The sequence below is a fragment of the Emys orbicularis genome, chromosome 18 (assembly GCF_028017835.1).
Source record: "Emys orbicularis isolate rEmyOrb1 chromosome 18, rEmyOrb1.hap1, whole genome shotgun sequence".
In the NCBI taxonomy this organism is placed as follows: domain Eukaryota; kingdom Metazoa; phylum Chordata; order Testudines; family Emydidae; genus Emys; species Emys orbicularis.
The window spans coordinates 19867387-19888074 of record NC_088700.1 but is presented as its reverse complement, the minus strand read 5'-3'; the positions used below and the strand labels follow the sequence as shown (position 1 = coordinate 19888074).

The following is a 20688-nucleotide window of genomic DNA, read 5'->3' as shown; positions in this document are numbered from 1 at the left end:
TTTTTTTTTTTTTTTTTTGCAACAGTGTTACACTGTTGACTCACATTTAGCTTGTGATCCACTATGACCCCCAGATCCCTTTCCGCAGTACTCCTTCCTAGGCAGTCATTTCCCATTTTGTATATGTGCAACTGATTGTTCCTTCCTAAGTGGAGTCCTTTGCATTTGTCCTTATGGAATTTCATCCTATTGACTTCAGATGATTTCTCCAGTTTGTCCAGATCATTTTGAATTTTAATCCTATCCTCCAAAGCACTTGCAACCCCTCCCAGCTTGGTATCGTCCGCAAACTTTATAAATGTACTCTCTATGCCATTATCTAAATCATTGATGAAGACATTGAATAGAACCAGATCCTGAACTGATCCCTGCAGGACCACACTCATTATGCCCTTCCAGCATGGCTGTGAACCACTGACTAACTACTCTCTGGGAACAGTTTTCCAACCACTTATGCATCCATCTTATAGTAGCCATTGTATTTCCTTAGTTTGTTTATGACCCCCATGCTTTATCTAGTCTACCTTTGAACACCTCTTATCAGCTTCCCAACAACTATCACCCTGGGCAAAGTGTTCTAGTTATTCCATTGACCTCCCTGTTTAGAGAAATGTACAGTACTGCACTTTCAAGCCACTGCTCCCTGTGAGTCCAGCCTCTTCTGTCTTAAATACTGCATCGCCTTCCCATTTCTTCCAATATAGAAAGCTCTGTCTCCCTCTAAGCTGTGCATACAGTAAAGTTCCCATAACCTCTCTTCCTGGGTCATCACGCCTTCTAATCCTTTTATGGTGTTTGTGCGTCTTCCCCACCCTGTCCCTGCTCTTTGCCTTCTCCCTAATCTACCTGTCTTTCTTTTGGTTTAGAGACACATGTTGTTTCATGTGTGACTGGACGAAGGCTCTGTATAGAGGAGATGCTGCCACCTTAGTCCTCTCCCTTGATTATCCTAGATACGCAATCCCCAGGATAGCACTAGTCTGAAGTAGTTTCCATCGTATCTGAGCACCTCGCAATCTTTAATGTCTGTTTTCCTCACAACATCCCTGGGAAGTAGGGCAGGGCTATTACCCCCATTGTACAGAGGGGGAACTCAAGCACCAAAGGTGTGGTCCACAAAGGTATTTAGGCTCTTAAACCACAAACTTTAGGTGCCTTAAGTCCCAATTTTGGCTACACTGCAATCCACAAAACTCCTGCTGACACCCCTCTCAATGCCTAAACTCACTTTCGCACCTATGTTTTCTGTTGGGGTGGGGGGGAGAAACTATTTGAAACTAGGTCCCTCCCCCGGAGAGTGCTCAACCCATTGAGCTAGGGGATATTCTGCTGTGGGGTTCCCTCCCTCTCTCCTGTTGAAGCTGCTCCACTGAGGATAAATACTTAAGTCATTGCGAAAGAGAGAATGACTCTGGCGCCCAGTGGTTAGGGCACCTAGATGGAAGGTGGGAGACCCTGGGTCCAGTCCCCCTGCTCCAACCACTCTTCCGTTATTTAGCCACAGTGGAGCAGTTTCAACAGGAGAGATTGAGGGAGCCCCACAGCAAACTATCCCCTAGCTCAGGGGTGGGCAAACTTTTTGGCTTGAGGGCCACATCTGGGTATGGACATTGTATGGCAGGCCATGAATGCTCACAAAATTGGGAGTTGGGGTGTGGCAGGGGGTGAGGGCTCCAGCTAGGGGTGTGGGCTCTGGGGTGGGGCTGGGGATGAGGGTTTTGGGGTGCAGGAGGGTGCTCTGGGCTGGGACAGAGGGGTTCGGAGGGCAAGAAGGAGATCAGGGCTTGGGCAGAGGGTTGGGGCATGGGAGGAGGTCAGAGGTGCAGGCTCTCGGTGGCGCTTATCTCAAGCACCTCCCGGAAGCTGCGGCATGTCCCCACTCCAGCTCCTACGTGGAGGCGTGGTGCCAGCCAGGCAGCTCTGCGCACTGCCTCGTCTGCAGGCACCACCCCTGCAGCTCCCATTGGCTGCGGTTCCCAGCCAATGAGAGCTGCAGAGCCGGCGATTGGGACGGGAGCAGCGTGCAGAGCCTCCTGGCTGCCCCTACGCATAGGAGCCAGAGGAGGGACATGCTGCTGCTTCCGGGAGCTGCATGGAGCCACGGCATGCACGGAGCGGAGCAAGCTCCCAACCCCGCTCCACGACTGGAGTGCCTGCTCCCCAGTGGGAACTTGAGGGCCAGACACGGGCCGTAGTTTGCCCACCCCTGCCCTAGCTCAATAGCTAGCGCACACTCCTGAGACGTGGCAGTGAGGGGGGAATTGAACCTGGGTCTCCCACCTCCTAGCCAAGTGCTTTAACCACTGGGCTAAAAGCTATACCGTGGACAAGATCTCCTCTTCCTCAGGCTGTCTTGCGAGGCAAGAGCCGAACTCATTCTCCCCAGGAGCTCCTTAGGCACCTGAGCCGCTTGACTCCTGACAGCAGGTTTCAGTTGTGGATTGCAAAGCTGAGATAGGTGCCTCCCTGCAGCTGGCCTTAGGCGCCTATCTCCATGACAGGGGCAGGGCTCAGCACACACCCTCTCGTGGGCATCACCCATTGGCCAGCGTAAGCCGCTCCCTGACTGGTGTACTGGCTTCTGTGGATTGCATTCTAAGGGGCCTGTCTCCCCCATGAGTTGTATAGGGAGCCTGGGCCCCTAGCTTGGCTTTGTGGATTGCAATGCTGTTCCTGTAGGTTTCCAGGTGCCGTGATACTCAGCGCTGCAACGCCTATGGCATTTTGTGGATTTGGGCCAGAGACTACAGCCCAGATCCTCAAAGGTATTTAGGCACTTGTAGCTTGGTGTCTATATACCTTTAAGGATCTGAGCCTACGTGACTTGCCCAAGATCAGATGGAAACCCTGTGGTGGAACCCAAGTCCACTGGACCGTCCTTTCTCTCCATACAGCCTCTTTGTTCAGTTTTATAATTAAATCTGAGATTTAATTTTTGGTATATAATTTCCCTCCTGTTCCTTGTTGTTTCACAAACTCCCTTTCACTTCCAGCGCACAACCTCCCACAATGCACACCTTTACTTAAGCCAGGTGCACTCAAACGCACACCCTTAACTCTGACCTCATCAAAATGAACCTGTTACCAACAGACGGCCTTAAAGTGTTGTCGGTCAGAGTGAAAGTTGTGTGTTTTCTGCCTGACTTGTGAGGAATTGAGTATACGTGAAGGAGAGCAGGGTGGATGCTGCGTGATAAGTTGATTGTGGAGGTGGATGAGTTCATGCATTTGGGCAATATAATGTTTGGTAGATCATGTGAATTGAGGATGGTTTGAATGTTAATATTGCTACAGCTAGTGATTTCCTACTGTTGGTGCTGAAAGGAAATACACTTGTTCAGCTTGAGCTCCATGTTTTAATGAATATATTTAGTCCTGGGGTATTTGCTTTAAGAAATGCATTGATAATATCTCTGGTGTATCTCCTTTTAAAGGTAGAAAATAGTCAGAAAAATAAAGTCTCAAAGTCAGAGAGATAACGATTGAAACAATGAAAAGTATTTCAGGTCACTGCCAAACTTACTGAAGGGAGTTACAGCAGCGGAGTTCTCCAGCACTCCCCCAGTGAGGGCCACAATGTAGCAAAGAGATTGGTCTGGTGGACCCCAGTGCCCCCATTCACTATCTTGTACCTTCCCTGTGGCAACTCCAGCAACTGCTGACATGGGAAAGGAGTAATCTAAGACCATTCAATGGAGCTTTTGTTCCTTGTGATTGGAAGTTAGCAGCTGGAACCGAGGAGGAGTCATTCCTATGTGACCAACAACCTGTCCACAGGACACCATGGACTCATGAAGCCCAGTCTGGGCGGCCCTGGACTACAGCAAGGGAGAAATGAATTGTAGGAGGGGAGACACAGAAGTGAGAGGCTGCAAAGCTCACCAAGAAGAACAGAGGTAGAGGGTGGTGTATATCAACAGGGAAGTTAGACCTTACATCACCATTCCCCACTGTATTCTCTCTAATAATAGCAAAACCACACGATGAAACCTCTGAAAAGACCTGCACTACTTCTTGGAATGCCACACACAGAGCTTGTTTCTAGCCACTGAACAGCGTTGACAATGGGGTTCTATTTTGTCTTTGCTATTAGTTGGTAGCAATAAAACAGAATTTTGTTTCTCTGCTTCCAGCTTCCTTTATCTTGAAAGAGCCTGCATGTAAAATTGGGCTTCTAATATAATGACACTGTCTTCTGAAAAGTTCCTTGAAAGATTTAATCTAAGTGACTTTTTGCTGATATAAGGACATCTACGTTCTGTTCTTGGCTCCACCACAGAACTCTTGTCTGACCTTGGGCAAGTCACTTAATCTTTGGTTCGCTTTCCTCCTGGTGCATAATATTTACTGTACCTGCCTGTCAAGGGTGTGTTGAAGCTAAATACATTGTTCATAAAGATTGTTGAGATCCTTAGATGGAAAACGCTTGTAGGACAAAAGATCGTATTACAATCAACGGGATCTAGGCCTGATCCTGAGTTCACTGACACCAGTGTAAATCAGGAGTAACTCTACACAAGGCAGGAGAGTTACACCAGTGTGAGATGAGACTTAGTCCCACAGTGTTTGAGATCTGAATAGCCGTGATTAGAATACGGAGGATGATTCTGAATGTTTTATCTGTGAAATTCAAGGTGTTCAGAATACAGGTGGATTATTTTTGTTCTAAAAGTGAGTTAGAAGGTTTTAAGAATATGTCAGCAGTGTCTTTTCTTTTTTTTAAAGGGTGTCTTGCAAAAGGGGTACAAAACCCCCAATCCCACATTTATAGAATTAAATGCTGGAGGATCCCAAATAGCTTTGGTAAAAGATGGGGTTTAAACTGTAATTTGTAAGAGTTGGGGATAACACATTTATAGGCTGGCTTTATTCTCAGGGATTCTTTTTTGTAAAGCAACATTGTTATAACACAGCAACCACACTATTTATTGCTACTACTAAACAACTTAATTCAGCACCCACTGTGCACAAGATGGCCTCCAGACACCTAAAGATACTGCCCCCAATAGCTTACAGTCTAAGGCCCCAGTATTGCGAGCAGTTCTTTGTGGATAGACTCCTGCACCTGCAAAGAGCTCCTTACAGGATCTCAGCCACAATGAAGCAATGACAAAGCAGAAGGGAATGGGTAGGTGGAATAAGGTACAGAGGTTATAGATACCACATTGGGTGGAATTTGGTGCATTCCAAAGGCCAAAAAAAAATCCTCTTAAGAAAGATTGAGCCTGGATAAACGATCTAGGCCAGAGGTGACTGAGCAGTATTCATAGAGGGGGAAGAACCTCATTGGCGGCGGCAGGCAGGGAAACTTCCCCCAAGCCTCCACCCCCACTTCTAGTATTAACACTATTGACTATGTGGAATGGCTGCAAACTGGGGGATTCTCTAACTTATTATCTTTAAAACTTCTTGTCAGTTTTCAATGTTTCAGATAACCCAGAGTCTTAGAAGTGTTTGAGGCTGCATGCCCCCATTTCTCCTCCCCTTCGATCGTCATAAGAACATAAGTTCTTCCCCACTGAGATCTGTGTTGGAGGGTAGCCAGCCACAGGGCCTGTTTTATTCATTCTGGTATTCCGGCTTCTGCTTTGCTCCACCTCCAACATAACAAGCATCATAGGAATCAAACAAGGAAGTTTCCCAATCAGGGAGTGCTATAAACAAGCTAAGGAGACTGATGCAAAATAGGACTGACTCATCCAATGTTCATACCAACAGCACATTTAATCTGGAACAGAGAGAAAGGATGGGAGTCCCTGGGACATTCTCTACCACAGGAATGTGGAAACCTCTCTAACAATATTTATTGGTTGGTTTGGTTTTTTTTATCAAATCACAAGTTTGATAGAAAACCCACTGGTGTTTGCCTATTTGCATATGGACTGCAGCCTTGTTAATATAAATGTACTGATGCAACTCAAAATATATGAGATTCTGAAACTGAGTTCAGATTGGAGAACTCAGTGTAAACGTTACCACAGCAGTACTACTGCTGATGCAGTATAAGTCAGCCTTTCGTTCAGGGCCTCTGCAAATCCTCACTCCTACATGCTCTCTCATTATCTGAGCCTTGTTAAGTGGGCATGACTCCAATGAAGTTGCCTTGCTTACAGCAGGGTTGATTTTTGGCTCACAGTTGAGTACAACAGTCTTGCTGTCCAAAACACTAAGCGGGTTTGCTTTTGTTGTGGTCAGCATCTACACTTCCTGGTTCTTGTGCAATAGCAAACGCTTCTGTCTCTCATCCGGCTAAAATTGGCCCAAGAAACATATTACCTCACCCAGCGCGTCTCTAAACATTTATCATCATAGGCGATCAAAGCACCTTCCGAGGAAAAACAACAGGACTGTTGCTTTATAGTTCTCTACTATTTGCCTCCCCATCAATAGCAGTAAGGGGTAATTTGTGTTTAGTGGCTAGAGTTTTTAATTGTCAAGGCAAAGCAATGGCCTAGAGATGTTTAACTACTGTTTCACTAAAGTGAGCTCATTCAAATGACTGAGTCAGGCCTCAAAAATCATGAGATTAAAAAAATGTCAAGGTGGTCCTTCTTTGCCCGCTGGGGTTTTGGTTTTTTGTTGTTGGGTTGTTTCGGGGGAGGGAGGGTGAGCTTTTATGTTATCAAGCTTTTCTCTGAAACTATGAGGGTTAGAATTTACCTTTTTAAATTAAAGATGGGAGTCCCATGTAGGCCATGTCTATACTATGGGTGCTACAGCGCCGTAGCTATGCCTCTGTAACCCCATAGTGTAGATGCAGACTACAGCGATGGAAAGGGGTTTTCCATCCCTATAGGAACTCCACCTCCCCAAAGACTGTAGCTAGGTCAATGGAAGCATTCTTCCATCGGGGTAGCTGCCTCTACACTAGGGGCTAGGTCGGCCTAGGGACAATACTCAGGGGTATGGATTTTTCACAACCCTGAGCCCCATAACTATGTCAACCTATGTTTTAAGTGCAGACCAGGCTGTAATCCCATGAGTCCAGTAGCTGGGCCTTTTTTAGAAAACAAAATCCCACCAACTATCATAAGCCCCATAATAAAATTCCAAGAGTGAGCAATGCTGGTCCTCTGCGCTGGGGACTGGTCTGCACACATCTGCACAGGCTTAATTTGCAATGTGATTTTTTTTTTTTTTAACCCAACTTATTTAAACGGGTGTAAACCTCTGTGTGGACACACTTCTTTTGAGAGAAAAGAGGGTTATCTGTCTAACTTCAATCGATTTAGGAATTGATTGAAGCTAAACTGCAGTAAGCCACTCGTCTACTGAAATAATCATTTACGCATGGGTTGCCCCTTGGGATGGGGTCTGCAGGCCCCACATTGAATGAGGATGGGGAGTAGACCAATCCTGGGCTAGGGAGGCCTTACCCCTCAACAGGTCCGGGTCCTGTTCCCAGTGGAGGAACAGCTTTAAAAAGACACTGGTACCACAGGCGAGAGGAGGAATGAGCTGTATGTGGCAGATGCTGAGAGCGGCAACTGCTTTGTGAGGGCTGTTCTAGCATCAGGGACTTGGATTCCCTCTCTTCTTTGGGAGCTGAACGCCCAGAGAGAAACTGACTGACTGAACAGACACTAAGAGAGTGAGGAGAGTCTGCTAAGCCAGTGACTGTGCCCCAAACCGAGGCACTCCAGACCAGTAGCACGTGATCTGGGGGTAATTTGGGGTTGCTCAGTAACTGAGCTGGAAACTTTGAGACACTCCTGGTTCAGCATGAGGTGAAGTGCGTGGGCCTGGGTCCCCCTACTTTGCCCCCCCACCCTCGCGCCTTTATAGTGATGAACTCTGAGAGAGCAATCGGAGCATGGGCAGTAATTGAGGCCACAGCTGGGGCCTCCCTGGGAGGACTAGACTGGCAGAACCTGTAAGGCCATGAGCTAACCACGAGGCTAGCTGGTCACCTGTTCCTGCTACAAGCCTGTTCAGCTAAATTGGTTTGTGAACGTGCTTAAATTAAACCAATGCTTAACTTGTGTGTGTAAACAAGCCCTTGGTTTTATTCTATGCATGGGGCCTGAACTAAGTGTCTGGTTTTCACTTATAAATGCCCATATGCTTCAGGGTGAATATGGCAAGTTTGCAGTCCTCTGCTAACCAGTACTTTCCCCTAACAGCTGTCACTCTTTTACTCCAGTCTGCTCTTAGTTTTTGTTGTGTTTTTTAAACAAAAATTGTCCCTGGTGCCTTTGATTCTAAAGATAGCCTTCAGACTGTTACCCGAACGTATGTCTGCCGCCAGCCTGAAACAGTAGCCCAAAGAAGATGTGAACTTCCCCATTTGTATCAGTCATGACGCAGAAGCCTTATTAGTGTTGTCCACACTGCAAAAAAAAAAAAAAAACCCTCTGGCAGCAAGTCTCAGAGCCTAGACCTACTGACTTGGGTTTGAGCTAGGGCATTAAAAATCGGGTGGATGGTCTCACTTGGGCTCTGAAAACCAGTGAGGGGGATGGGTCTCTGAGCCTGAAGGGAACACCTCCATGGCTATTTTTAGCACTCAGACGTGGGCTCTGAGACTTGCTGCCACAGGTCTTTCTTCTTGATTGATCGATGCTAAATGTCAGTGTTCTTAGCCATTTCGGTACTGCTCAAAGCATGCACCCAACCGGGCTGCTCCACACACACTTTACTGTGAAGGGCATCTCATTTTGGTGCGATAGGGGGGCAGACCTCTGGCCAACAGTGCCATTTCATCCACCGGTGTCACCTATTGATTTATACCACTGTGACGGGACTGGGAATCTGGTTAGATCAATCTCATCTGTATTTTTCGTTTTTAAATGGAAAAAAAAAAAAAAAAAAACTTTAAAACGGCATGCTTCTTTTCAAGCAGCCCTATTCAATAATTTCTCCAGCTGCTTCCGCCATGCTGTAGTTATACGGTCCACCTATGCTCCCACCAACCCGAGACCCAGCCCATGCTAGAACTGATCCTGAAAAGCATGTTCAAAGTCGAGCTCATACAGAAAGGATGTACATCCCATAGTACTGCCAAGGTCATGCATCCATAATTCATGAGTCAGGTCCCCAAAAATCATGAGCTTGGCTTAAAAATAATAATTAAAAAAAAATCATTGCGTGTTTTTATTTGCTGTCTGGTTGTTTTATTTTTTCTCTGCACCACAAAGGAATAAAACATATTTTTGAAAAGCAAGCTGATATTCCTATATCACTGACTCCAGGAACTGAGGTTTTAAAAAGATGTTTGAGTGTTGGGCAACACTCCATACACAGGTCACAACTGCTGCCCCTCTGCTGCCCCAAACACCCCCTTTTCCTCCACTCCCCCTCCCCCTTAAACTTTCTCAAAAATCCACCCCCTGCTCTCTGTGCACCTCTCCTCCCTAGGCAGCCCCCAGCCTGGCTCCACGTGCAAACACACAAAAAAACCATCGTCCCAGCTACCTTTCAGGCCGGACGACCCTACAATAACAAACAGAAAACAACCCGACCAAAGAACCAAACTTGTTCCAAACTTCCGGCAGGCTGGGCGGGGACTAATCGCAAACTGCGCCCGTGCCCGGGGAGTGGGGGAGACTAGAGCGCAAAGCGACTCCCCACCCCAGCGCGCAGTGGGGCCAGCCCGGAGCGCGGGGAGGGGCGAAGGGAGCCAACCCTCTGCCGGCTCTTGCATCAGCTGGGGAGCGGCCGCCCCACTCTGCCCCCGGCCCCGCTGCCTGGCTGGGGCGCCTATAAGAGGCTGCGGCGGCGGCAGCCGGGCTGCGGGCGGGGAGCGGCGGCGGCAGCATCGCTGGGCTCCTGCGCGGCCAGGGACGGTAAGTGGGGAGCGCGGGCGCCACGTGCTCCGGCCGGCCGGGGATGGTCCCGGTCCCGGTCCCGGGGGCGGGCTGCCCCCGGGGATCTCCGGCGGGACGCTGCGCCCTGCTCCCGCGCGCCGGCTCAAGCCCTGCTGGGTCGGGGATCCCGCGGGGGGAAACGGCCCCTCTCCTGCCAGCCGGGAAAGTTCTTCCCCCGCTCCCCTGGGGCGCTCCGGGGCCTGCAGCTCCGCTCTGGCGCATCGCGCTGAACCGAAACTACTGAACTGGCGCAGCTCGTGGAGCGGATGCGGCGAGTCCGGAGTCCCGGCCCGTTCCCCTGCCCCACGGGGCTCCCTTTTATCCCGCGCACACGCCGTGCGCGCTGGGGAAGGGGCGCCTGGCTCGCTTGGGCCACGCCGGTGTAGCCAAACCGCTCCAGCGTTTGTGTGTAGACGAGCCCCGCGTGGCTGCGCCAACCTGACAACGTACACGGCCGTCCCTGGGTCTCTGCCGGAGATTTGTGGCGCTTTCGATCGCTTCTCCCGGATACAAACGGTCCTTTTCCCGCCCTCTGTAAATGACTTGTTTTAACAAAGGCCGCGCTTGGGGGGCAGGACTGTCTTTGTGCAGCGATAGAACTAATCGCAAACGCGTCCCAAGGCTGCAGGGGGTCGCTGTATTTGTGGCGGGCGGGCGGGGTGGCTTTTTGTTTGTTTGTTTGAATCGGGTGGTGGAACCGCTCCGGGTTTTATGGTCAATCGTTCCTCTCTTACAAAATTTAAATAGGAAATGGCGCCAAAGCCCCATCTCCGCAGTGGAAAGGAAATGGTGTAAGGTGATAAAACTGTGCATCTGCCCAGACTCTGTTACTACTGTAACGAGAAATAAGTTGCCTGCTCTCCCATCTACCTGCTGGGAAGGAATGAGCTGGGGGGGCTGTCAGCCCCAGCCGCTGTGAGGTTTTCCTGCTCTCCCCATGGCTAGAGTACACCCTGTTCTGGAAGGGTCTCTCTAACTGGGACTTTTTTTGTTTTCCTCCGTTCTCTAGATCCGTCATCATGTCTGTGTCACACAGTTCCAAGCTGAACAAGGTGGTCAGGGACCAGTACATGAGGCTTCCCCAAGGGGGCAGGGTCCTGGTGACTTACGTATGGATTGACGGGAGTGGAGAAGGAGTCCGCTGTAAAACTCGGACCATGGACCAGGAACCAAAGTGCATAGAAGGTAATGCTGGGCCTGTCAGCTGTTTGGAGCAGTCACCCTCTTGTGTCTGTACATGGAGCAAAATATAGAAGCCAAGAGTTTTAGATGCAAGGCCTGTAACACTAGTAACATTATATGAGGAGCTGCTGTATGTTTGTTTGATTTATTTGGTGGCATAATGCACAGAACAGATCTCTTTTCCCTGCAGATTATACAAAGTAAACGAACAGGGTTGCGGATGTATGTAAGGTGGTATGGTGATGATCGTGTTTGCTATCCATAATCTCTCTGTCATCAATGCTAGGATGGTGAGGGGGCAGCATTCTTACCTCTTAAGAGCAGGACTCATTTCCAAAAAGCATGTTTAAATGGGATTCCATCAAAAGTGGTTTGTAATGGGATTTGGCTAGATGCTGTGGATACAGAGCCAAAGGCCCGGAGGCCAAACCTCTAGTTTCTGAGGCACCTCTATGGCTGGAATGGAGATGATAACCCTGTCTGGTGCGTTAGTCACTAAAAATGCTGTGAGCTGTTTGAAGGCTAAATCTACTGTCTTTGAACCATCAAAGAGGTTAAGGGGAGTTATTGTGGGGGTGCTTGCTGAAAGCCATTATACAAAACGAAACCCTATAAATGATGGAGACTGCTTCAAATGAGGGGGTGCTGCTGCACCCCTAGTTCTAGCACCTATGGCTGTTGCTGGATTTGTATTCCCTTCATGGTCAGTGATGGAAGTAGTAGCTGCAGGACTGGGCTTTATCTAGATACAGGAGAGTCAAAAGCTTCCTGGATTTCCTTTTGAAGCAGTTTTCAGTGGCATGTTGCGGCGTATATCCTCCTTGGGCTCTTGATTGCTCTCTTCTTAAAATTCTTGAACATTTAACATGATCAAATGGAGGGATTTTTATTCTTAGGGATTTGTCCTTTTCCTCTCGCTCCTAGATGTCCCAGAATGGAATTTCGATGGATCCAGTACAGACCAAGCCGAAGGCTCCAACAGCGATATGTTCTTGATACCAGTCAGGATGTTCCGAGATCCCTTCTGTCTGGACCCTAACAAGCTAGTGTTGTGTGAGGTCCTGAAATACAACAGAAAACATGCAGGTGAGGTTCCTGTCTGTCTGCACTGTCCTAAACTGGTTGTTACCAGACCCAGTGTGTTACCAAACAGACACACCAGCTAAGTGCCACCGGCATCAAAATATTAGGGCCTTGTTCTCAGAAGAGCTGAGCACCTCCCATGCCACTTGAAGTCAATGGGAAGTTGCATGTGCTAATCAGTGACTGAGCTATGTTTTGCAATTAGCCTAGGCATGCAAAAACCCCGTCGCTGGTGCTGGTTATCTGCAGGAACCCATCTTAGCAGGTGTTGGAAGGACAAGGAGAATTCTATTGAGTAGTCAAAAAGTAGCTAATGTTCTGCTTGCATCTGTCGGCAGAGGTCACCACACTCCTCGTAGACCAGGCCAGCACCAACTAATTTTAACCTGTATTCCCAAATATACAATCTCCCTGAATACTTACTGTAACCAGATAACTAGAATGTAGCATATTGAACATTAAGACAGAAACTTGGCAGTTAGGGTTTAAAAACATAGAAATGATTGTGGAATTAAAGTGTATTTTAAATAAAAAACAATATGCCAGTAAGCAAAGCTCGGTTAAGGTACCTGGAACCTTAGCTCCGCACAACTCACGCTTCCTTCCCCTTGCTGCTGGAAAGCTCCACTAGTGGCTTTGAGAAAGGAAATCTGTATCTCGTGTGTTGCTTCTCTGACTTCCAGCAGTTTGATCTTCTCTCCTATGATATCTGTATCCTTGATCCTGGCCGATAGCCGGGTACAGTCACCTGTCAGGCGCACAGCAGGAATCAGGCCTGCGTGTTCAGGATGACTGTGGAGAAGCTGATTGATTCCTGACCTTGTCTAAAGTGATCTCGGATCATTGTTGAGAGTGAACGAGGTGTAGTTATGAATGAGGAGTCTCCTGGCTCCTGTGAGGGCAAAGGAGGGTCAGGTGATCCCCTGCATGTGGGGACCACATGTTGGTATGCAAAGCTTTCTCTGGGATGGTGGAGGTCTGAGGGGTGTGGTGGCCTAAGATAGGGTGGGTGGGTTGGTTGGTTGTAAAAAGACTAAGACTCTGGCATTTCACTTTTGTGTGAAGTATCGTAGTCTAAATCCTGACTTCTGGACTTACAAAAATAATTATTGTGTTGTCCATTACCTTTAAGAATTGCCCTACTTTTTGAGACACCCGTCTAATAGGAGTGTGCAGGCTTGAAGCTCAGTCCTGGGTCTCTACCTGTAAATTCGTGTTGGTGGGCTGTCTAAGTTAGTTCTTGTAACATACATAAGGTAATCATCAAGTGATCCATTCCCAGCTTCTGGCAAACAGAGGCTAGGGACCCCTATCAAGCAGTAATACAGCTCTGAGAAGCAACTGTTGTGATCTCAGATGACTGAATTTATGGCTTAAAATAATCAAAAGTATTTAAATCCATGCACTTGGCTGTATTCTGTCAAACAAGGAGGTTATCCATGTTACAGTGTTTAAGGCAATATGGTTTAATAGATTTCAGTCCCCAGTAATTTAAACATACGAGACATTCCTTATCCCTTGAATCAAGCTGCGTTTGGCTTGATAAATGAAGGCAGCGCTTTTCTGGCAAAAGTATCCAGAAAGGTCCTGCGTCATGCGCTACAAATTTCCTGTGGTTACAGTATTTTGTTTCATTAAATTAGCCAACCATCCTCTACAGATAAAGGAATCAGCTGATTCATAGCAGCCAACCTGGGGCTCAACTGTATCTTTAAAGCAGTGGCTCGTTTTGGGGTTGAACCGGAGTCAGATTCTCCCCCAGCAAGAGCTTCAGGAGACAATATCTCAGTTTCTGAAGCTTGTTTAAATGCCTCTATTGTACCATGTTCATGATCCTGGTAGAGCTAAAGAGATTCAAAGGGGAATATGGTAGCCGGCACTTACCTGATACCCAGTGAATGCCAATCCCTGAACTGACTTTTCTCTGAAGGTGCCCAGCTTACGTGGTTAGAGGGTCTCTTCATTTTTCTCTCCACCCTATAAACGTTCTAAGTGGGACCTTTAAAAGAAAATGTTGCTGGTGCTTTGTCGTTTACAAATCCCTGGGGTTTGTCGCAGCAGCATTTGGGTCTCTTCGATGAACACTGTAGGTAAAAGTGCAACTTATTGCCTGCAGGCTGCCGTTCTCTGTGACAGGGAAAACCGGTTATTTCATTTCCTTCTTCTCCCCTTTACCTGGATTCTTCCGTTCCAGGTCTCACTTGGGCCAACAGTACCTTCGGGACTGTTCTGATGGGTTTCTGTGCCACTCCCATGAGGGAGAAAGCCAGATAGACTAGCCTTGGTGCTCAGCCAGTTCGAATGCTGGCCCAGAACGTAGGGGGGCAGTGAGGTGGGAAGAGAGCTCAGGAAAGTTTGGTTGGGGACACATGTGTAGGGTGGGAAGATGGACTTCTTCTGATTAAGGGACTGTATCCATGTGTAAAATGGGAAGACTATTTGCCTACCACTGGTGGTGGTCTAAATCCATACCTACTTGGCAGATGGCCAGATACAGTGGTGATGGGATGGGGGGAGGCAGGGGGGTATATGGCTACTTAGATGTTTATGGATTTTTGTATCAATTTTAATGGGCAGGGGGTTAAATTTGCACTTTGTATATAAAATTACACACCCTTTGAAATCAAGCACTGTTGTCTTCCTCCAATGCTAAAGCAAATGGTGGGTGAGCAGAGAACATTTTATTCAGGGATAGAGGGAGATGACCTTGTGTAACCAGTTACTTTCCTTATTCCCTTTCCCGCTGTTGAACACATCTTGTGTTGGTCTGGATTTATCGGCCTCTCAGCCCAGCTTTTCCACAGCCAGGGCCATCCTAGTCCTATCTTTGAGACAAGTCTGTCGCCATGCAAACTAATATAGTGTCATGAATTCATAATGACAATATTGGTTGCAGATTCCCAGCAGAGAGAGGGTGGCTGGAGGAGAACCCTCTATAGCTCATAGAGGGCTATGCAAGGAAAAGTATCTTCCCCAGTAAGAGAGGCCCTCAAGTGAAGGGCTGAATGAAATGCTGGAGGGTTCTGATCCCCAGGTTAAGTGTTTCAGGTCTAATTAAGGAATTTCTCTTCTCTCCAGAAACTAACTTGAGGAACACATGTAAAAAAGTCATGGACTTGGTTAAGGACAGCCACCCGTGGTTTGGAATGGAGCAAGAGTACACGCTGTTGGGCATCAATGGACACCCGTACGGCTGGCCTGATAATGGGTTCCCAGGTCCACAAGGTAAGAGCTAGACTCTCCTGCCCCTGAATGTCCCCCCCCCTCTAGTATTCCCAGACTCCTGCTAGCTAGCACAGCGCTACCCAACTCCTGCACCTCTTCTACGATGAAAGGACTGACTTCACAAGGTGCAGTTCCCATTGACCTCTATGGCAATCAAAGGCACTCAATGCATCACAGGATCAGTGCTAAGCCCTATGCAGTTCATGACTGGGGCTCCAATCCTGCAACGAGAACCATGTGGGCAGAGCCTCATATTCTGCGTGGGTGCAGGTGTGTTTACACACACACACACCCCATCCCCAATGCAGTTCTCATGGCGGGACCTACATCTAAGGCTGTTTGAACTTGCTGAGTGAGTGAAGCCAAGCAAAAAAGCTCTTCCATCCCAAGTGGTACTGGTGGGTGGATGACCTTGGCTGGCTTAATTCAGCTGTTCTCACTTCAGACAGCCAGAACTCCTTCTGAAGGTGTTGATCCAGCTATGGGCTTCTCCCCTGAATCACCCTACCAATTAGCATTCTAAGCAAATGGGTGCAGCTTTTTCCTGAAACTTAAATTACAGGCAGCACTGTGCCAAGTTCAGCTAAGTACCAGTGGCACACCTGTGTATTATGTGCCCTGCAGGTCACGTGACCTGCAGTGGTACCACTCTCCTGACACTGCCTGAGATTACACAAACTTTTCCATTCTAGAACTTGTTTGTCGAGGGTTGGAGAACTTGGCTGGGGAAAAAATGTGCAGGCGGTTATTATATAAAGACTGGGCACTCCAGCAAATTCCCCCACCCCCGGCACACAAACTGGTTCGGCTGCCTAGACTGGATTGTGTGGGGGTAGTGACGCTAGAGGGTTTTGTTCTTTTCTTTAAGATCCCCCTGACTGGGGTTGATTCTCAACATCTCTGGTTTTCCCTCTGAGTTTGTACTGCAGAGCTAACTGCCTCCTTTGAAGGAGGGAAACCTGTAGCAAACTGCAGCAGGTGAACACTCCTTCAGGTTCCAAGTTTGTTGCAATAAACACAGGCAACAGTAGCTGTCAGAACTCTCTCAAAAAGCCAGCCTTCGCGTTCGGGGTGGAGTTCATTGTCATGGAGCAGTTCTTCACTTCCTTTCTTCCTGCCACCCCCACACTGGGAAAGCCTCTGTGTAATTGGGAGCAGTTAGTTTGTGCAGGCTCTCTGCTGGAACTACGTACTAAGGAATGCAATAGCTAGAGTATACATGAGGTTTGTGGGGAAATGGACGCTTCGTCCGAGTTTACTGTGGGAATACTGGGGAACACCTGAGACTAAATGGCCCAGAGTGCTGGGAATGGATTATGGAGCTTTTCCCTTCCTAGCTGCTGTTCCAATCCGTCCCCTCGCTGGTCGTGTCCACCGAACAGCTCTCACATGGAGCAGCTTTTGGTCTCAATACCTTTCCGATAGGATGGGCAGGTGTCCACACAACAGTTGGTCGTGTTGCTGGCAACCTAGCGGAGGCCAACAATAGGATGTGCCAGGGAGATTGAACTGCTCTCGCTCCTAGACGAAGTCCCTTCAGCTCAGTCTGGCGCCGCGCTGGAGAAGCCATTGCATCTCCGTGGCTGTTGGGGCTCTTGTGCTGGAAGAAAAGCACTGGGGACGTCTCCGAGTTCTAAATGCACGCTAGAAGATAAGCGTGTGGGATGGGAAATGAAGGGGCACTGCTCCTCCCTTGAGCTTGCCTTGGTTGGTGACGTGGTGTCTTGTCTCCCTTCTAGGGCCTTATTACTGTGGGGTTGGAGCAGACAAGGTGTACGGGCGAGATATTGTCGAGTCCCACTACAAGGCGTGCATCTATGCCGGGGTGAAGATATGTGGCACCAACGCTGAGGTCATGCCCTCCCAGGTATGTACGGAAGGAGCATTTCTCATTTGTCCTGTCAAGGGAGCATTCATTGAAGCAGGAAGCTGACGGGGAGTTGGAATGCTTACCTTGCACTGCCTGGCAATGCCCCGAGCATTAGGTCTGCCGTGCTCTCCCTGGGGATCTGGTTCTTCCAGTCTCCAGCTTCCCTCTGCCCCACTTACTCACAGCTGTTGCAGCACCTGACCGCTTGCCCAGTACCAAAGAGAGCTGTCTGCCCTGAGTATCTGTGGTCTTCAGCAAATCTACATGGAAAGGAGAAATTAGCTCCTTCTCCAACCAGGGGCAGTGGGTTCTTCTGGAGAACCTGGTCTCCAGTGCTGAAAGGTGGAAGCAGGGGTTTCCAAAGTCACTGTGCAGGCTAGATTTCCTCTACACCAGCACGGTCACTTGCCACTGAGTCGCGTGACCTCGTACAGCTAAGGCTTGGTCTCCAAGAGAAAGCTGCACCAGCTTCACTGAAGGTGTGACTTTTAAACTAGCGCCAACCCTGAATGGACACTCCTGTTTCAGATTAGCTCACATTAATTCCTCATTCCGCATGAGAGGGTTGCACCCATTTTAAAATCGCACCTTAAGTCAAACCGGTGCGACTTTCCCATGTAGACAAGGCCTAGAGTCTTGGCGCACCCAGGAGGAGTTGTTTGGAGTTTTTGTTTGGTTTGTTTTTTTCACCCCCATCCCTGCTGTCTGTGGAATAGGGCTGAGGGTCATTGGCAAGGCAGGGAGGGGGGAAGATCTTACACTGGCTGTACCTGCTCAGGATAAGTGGAGGGTTTTACTGCAGTGTTGTCCGCCCTACACCTTAACGAGCCCTGAATTGATTCTAACCCGCAATGAAGTGAGACCTCCTAAGCTCCTTGGTCCACTTCCTTCCGTGTCCTGCACTTGATCCTTGCTAGGCTGGGTGATGCCTACAGATGCTATAAAGTTGCCTCTGAAAGGCATCAGATGACAGAAGCCTCTGCTTAGCCATCCCGGGTGGAGCAGCCTCTGTCTGCACATTGGCAGGAGCCGGATGATTAAACCCTTGATAAATAGCTCACTGGCGTGCGTGCCGGAGCACTGGGCAGGAGTCTGCCATGATCGACTGTTGAGTCAAAAGCAAGTGGCTAAGGGAGAAACCCAAACCTTAGCGTTAATGCTCGTCTTTCCTCTTCTAGTGGGAATTCCAGGTCGGGCCTTGTGAAGGCATCGAGATGGGAGATCACCTGTGGATGGCAAGGTTCATCTTGCACCGCGTCTGTGAAGACTTTGGGGTCGTGGCCACGTTGGACCCCAAACCCATGACTGGCAACTGGAACGGAGCTGGGTGCCACACCAATTACAGCACAGAAGACATGAGGAAGGAGGGCGGTCTCAAGTGAGTGAATGAGTCTGTCTGGGGTCATTGTGGTTAGTAGCACCTTTCTGAGGGGCTTTCTGACATGGCTTCTAGAGAATGGGTGAAATCCCTTCCCACAGCCCGTGCACCGGGTACGCATGAGGCAGACAGAAAACTGTTTTTGTAGTTTTGCAGCCAAAAGGGACCATTGGATCATCTAGTGCAGTGGTGCCCAACCTTATTACACATGATGGTCACATAAACCTAAGCACAACCTGGTGTGGGCCAAACAGATTCTACATATTTTAATAAGATTTAAAGTCCCCTTTGTTGATAAGTTTGGCTTGTTTTGTATGTATTTAGATAGTATTGTCTATCTGTAGAAACAACCTATTTTAAAAACAAATAAAGAAATCCATTCATAAAATTTGCGCACAACAACAAAATTCTAATGCATCGTCCGTTAGTATGTTGTGTTGAAGCCAGTCACAGGCTTCATGAAATGCTCTGGTGGGCCGTAGGTTGGGCACCCCGATCTAGTGTGAGCTGCATAACACAGGCCATTGAATTTCATCCAGATACCCAATGTTGGGCCCAGTGACTTCAGTCAAACTAAGACATTGTGGTTCTCCGAAGACCACAGTTTTGTGCCCCAGACAGAGAACAGGTGAGATCGAGGTGCCACCTGTCCCTGAAGCCCTGCGTGTGTCTCTTGCTTGAGTAATGGCATTTGGCAGGATTCTCAGTCACGTTCACACCCCACACTCAGTCCTTATTTTCAACACAATCTCTTTATTACTTGTATTGCGGTAGTGCCTGGGAGCCCCCGCCATGGCCCAGGGTTCCACTGGGCAACGTGCTGCATAGCCGTGTTTTAAACTGTTCCTCTCCTTGTTGGTTAGATGTATTGAAGCTGCCATTGAGAAGCTAAGCAAGCGACACAACTACCACATCTGTGTGTACGACCCCAGAGGGGGCAGGGACAACTCCAGGCGACTGACCGGGCACCACGAGACTTCGAGCATCTTTGAGTTCTCTGCCGGCGTGGCCAACCGAGGGGCCAGCATCCGTATCCCCCGCCAAGTCGGCCAGGATGGCTGTGGCTATTTCGAGGACCGCCGGCCTGCAGCCAACTGCGACCCGTATGCTGTCACAGAGGCCATTGTGAGGACGACGTGTCTCAACGAGACAGGGATGCAAACGACAGACTATGCAGACAAATGAGGCCTTGAAGAGGGTGGGGGTTTTGATTCTAACCTAGTTTCTCATGTGGGTTTTATGAACGTGTGACCTGGTCAGCTGTAAAGTCCAGACTCTTTAGAACTTTGCTTCTGGTCTTGTGAAATGGTGGCTTAGAAAAATATTTTCAGATGTATTTGTGGGGGGAGGGAGAATCTATATAGTTCTCAGCCAAACTCCTGGTTACTGGTTTTAGATCACACATGAGGGTTTTAAAACTTGGATTTAATTTTTTTTAATTGACTTTATACTGTGATGTACATAGACTCCTATGTAAAAGCTGCTGACTCTGTTCGCTCCCTCAGCCCTCTTCTTCCCTCTCCACCTCCTTCCCCCCGCCGTGTTTGTATTGTAAGGTAACAATAAATAGACTTATTGGCTGACATGTCAGCTGCTCTCTGCTATAAATAAGTTTTTTTGCATTTTTCTATAGTTTCTCCACAGATTTAACTCTGGGATCACTTAATGTACCGCTGATAGGCAGCCACCCATGGGGTGAGACATGGCAGCTGTGCAGTGGTGATGGCCCTAAGGAATAGTTCTGGTTAGGAAACTTGGCGGGGGAGAAGATACCTCTTCCAAGCAAAACTGCTGACTGACGGGGAATGTAGATAGCCGTATGTGGCTGCCTGAGATGGAATTTGGCCAAGATAATGAAGCAACCTTGAAGATAAGTGTTGTGGGATCCTTAATGATCGGGGTGGTCAGGACCTTTAGTTGTATTTCTTGGCTGAAAGGCACCAGTAGAGACCCATGCTGGGCTGTTGGTCCTACAAACCTTCAGTAACTGCTTCCTGCAGCACCTCTGTTCACTGAGGGCTGCCAGACAAGGCCTGACCCGGCTTATCATGGACAGGACACCTGGTGGGATCACTGCACGATGTGGCCTGACAAGAGCAATGAAGTCTAGTGGGACGCTTGCTGTATCTCAAACCTTGGTGACT

General features: G+C 48.5%; 1 protein-coding gene across 2 annotated transcripts; it reads left to right on the top strand.

Moving 5' to 3' along the window:
* The first annotated feature begins 9737 nt into the window (after nt 1-9737).
* LOC135891160 (glutamine synthetase) lies at nt 9738-20155 on the top strand. 2 transcript variants are annotated; one of them, XM_065418655.1, is made up of 7 exons: nt 9738-9785; nt 10816-10991; nt 11913-12074; nt 15150-15296; nt 17036-17163; nt 18345-18544; nt 19408-20155. In XM_065418655.1, exons 2-7 carry the CDS (start codon nt 10826-10828, stop codon nt 19727-19729), a joined length of 1125 nt encoding a protein of 374 aa, XP_065274727.1. In that variant the 5' UTR covers nt 9738-9785; nt 10816-10825; the 3' UTR covers nt 19730-20155. The 2 variants fall into 2 exon arrangements, with proteins under 2 accessions (XP_065274727.1, XP_065274728.1); XM_065418656.1 differs by lacking the exon at nt 9738-9785 and adding an exon at nt 10245-10340.
* The last annotated feature ends 533 nt before the right edge of the window (nt 20156-20688 follow it).